Source organism: Myotis davidii, unplaced genomic scaffold (genome assembly GCF_000327345.1).
Source record: "Myotis davidii unplaced genomic scaffold, ASM32734v1 scaffold7689, whole genome shotgun sequence".
In the NCBI taxonomy this organism is placed as follows: Eukaryota; Metazoa; Chordata; class Mammalia; order Chiroptera; family Vespertilionidae; genus Myotis; species Myotis davidii.
Window position 1 is genome coordinate 790 of NW_006300267.1, and position 2,086 is coordinate 2,875.

Consider the following 2,086-nt stretch of genomic DNA (forward strand, 5'->3'; position numbering starts at 1 on the left):
CCCCCATCCCCCCTGTGGGCCTGGTTGTGGGCCTGGTCATCCTTGGAGCTGTGGTCACTGGAGCTGTGGTCACTGGAGCTGTGGTCACTGTAGCTGTGATGTGGAGGAGGAAGCGCTCAGGTAGGGAAGGGGTGGGGCCTGAGTTTCTTGTCTCACTGGGGGTTGCAAGCCCAGGTAGAAGTGTGTTCTGCTTCATTAATGGCAAGTACCATCCCCACAAGTGTGGTTGCCCAGTGTGGGGCCCTATTTGCTGACACTCACTCTTTAGTAAGACACGTGTGGAAATGAGGGACAGATTCGTCACCTTGATGATTCCAGTGGTGGGGCCTGGTTCCCAGCACTCCCAGGTCAGGGAGGAAGGTCCCTGCTGAGGACAGACCTCCAGGAGGGTGGTTGGTCCAGTCCCTAAACGTGTAGTTTCTTCAAGTTTCCTAATCCTGTCCTGGGTCTGTTGTCACAGATTTGGAAACTTCTCTGGGCTCCAGGACTAGGAGTTCCTTTAGGACCTCATGGCCCTGCCTCCTCCCTGTCTTCTCACAGGATGTTTTCTTCCCACAGGTGGAAAAGGAGGGAGCTATGCTCAGGCTGCCAGTGAGTATGGAGGGTAACCCCTGAGACCTTGTGACAGTGCAGATGGGAGCCCATGGGGAACCTCACCCCCATAGTTCCTCCCTTAGTCTCCTCTCCTGGGGGCTCTGACCCCGTCCCGTTTTGTTCTACCCCAGGCAGCGATGGTGCCCATGGCTCTGATGTATCTCTCACAGCTTCTAAAGGTGAGACCCTGATGATAGCAGGGGTTGGGGCAAAAGGGACAGGACTGGGTGATGGAGATTCTTTAGGCCATATTGAGCCTGCGGTGGGCTGTTGAGAAAGTCACTACTTACAGCCACTGAACTGAATTTGTTCATGATCATTTTCTTCCACAGCGTGAGGCACTTTTTGGGAACTGAGTGATGGGAGATTTGTGAATGCTTCCACTTTGTGATTCAAGAATCTCTGAGTTTCCCGGACCTTTCCGTCCCGGTGGCGGCTGCAGTGCTGAGCCAGGGGTGCCCAAACTCCTGGCTCCTCTCCGCGCCTCCACTCTGCTCCGTGCCCCTGGTTCCCCGTGCGCTCCGTGCCCCTGGCTCCCCGTGCTGTGCTGCCAGGATGGAACAGGCCATCTCCTTCGCCAAGGACTTCCTTGCCGGAGGCTTCCCAGCCGCCATCTCCATGACGGCCGTGGCCCCGATGGAGCGGGTCAAGCTGCTGTAGCAGGTGCAACATGCCAGCCAGCAGATCACGGCCGACAAGCAGTACAAGGGCATCATGGACTGCATCCTGCGCATCCCCAAGGAGCAGGGCTTGCTGTCCTGGCAGAGCAACTTGGCCAACGTCATCTGTTACTTCCTCACCCAAGCCCTCTACTTCGCCTTCAAGGATAAGTATAAGCAGGTCTTCCTGGGGGGCGCAGACAAGCACACCCAGTTCTGGAGGTACTTCGTGGGCGTCACCTCCCTCTGCTTGTCTATCCCCTGGGCTTCGCCCAGACCACCTGGTGGTCGACGAGGGGAAATCAGGCGCTGAGCGTCAGTTCAAGGGCCTGGTAGGCTGCCTGGTGCAGATCTCCAAATCGGACGGCATCGGGGCATGTACCAGGGCTTCAATGTCTCAGTGCAAGGCATCATCATCTACCGGGCAGCCTACTTCGGGGTGTAGGTCACAGCCAAAGGCATGCTCCCCGAGCCCAGGAACACCCACATCTTCATCAGGTGGATGATCGCCCAGTCGGTGACAGCTGTGGCAGGGCCAGGTGTCCTACCCCTTTGACACCGTGCGGCGACAGATAATGATGCAGTCGGGGCGCAAAGGAGCCGACATCCTGTACACCGACACCATGGACTGCTGGCGGAAGATCTTCAAGGACGAGGGCGGCAAGGCCTTCTTCAAGGACGCCTGGTCGAACCTCTGAGGGGCATGTGCGGGGCCTTCGTGCTGGTCTTGTAGGATGAGCTGAAGAGGGTCAACTAGGCGCCCCGTCTGCCCGGACACCAGACCCCAGGGCCGTGGAGGTCCCTCACGGTTACAGACCATTGACCTTCCAGAA

The 2,086-nt window shown here is 57.9% G+C and overlaps 1 protein-coding gene and 1 pseudogene across 1 annotated transcript in view; both read left to right on the forward strand.

Moving 5' to 3' along the window:
- The window catches only part of LOC107185123 (patr class I histocompatibility antigen, A-2 alpha chain-like), a gene marked incomplete at its 5' end in the record, with an annotated part of 1,156 nt that extends 784 nt beyond the window's left edge, over positions 1-372 (forward strand). The window contains one exon of the mRNA XM_015572407.1: positions 9-372. Coding sequence (XP_015427893.1) covers positions 9-254 — 246 coding nt within the window. The remainder of the gene's footprint in view (positions 1-8) is intronic.
- Positions 109-2,080, forward strand: LOC102754596 (annotated as a pseudogene).
- The last annotated feature ends 6 nt before the right edge of the window (positions 2,081-2,086 follow it).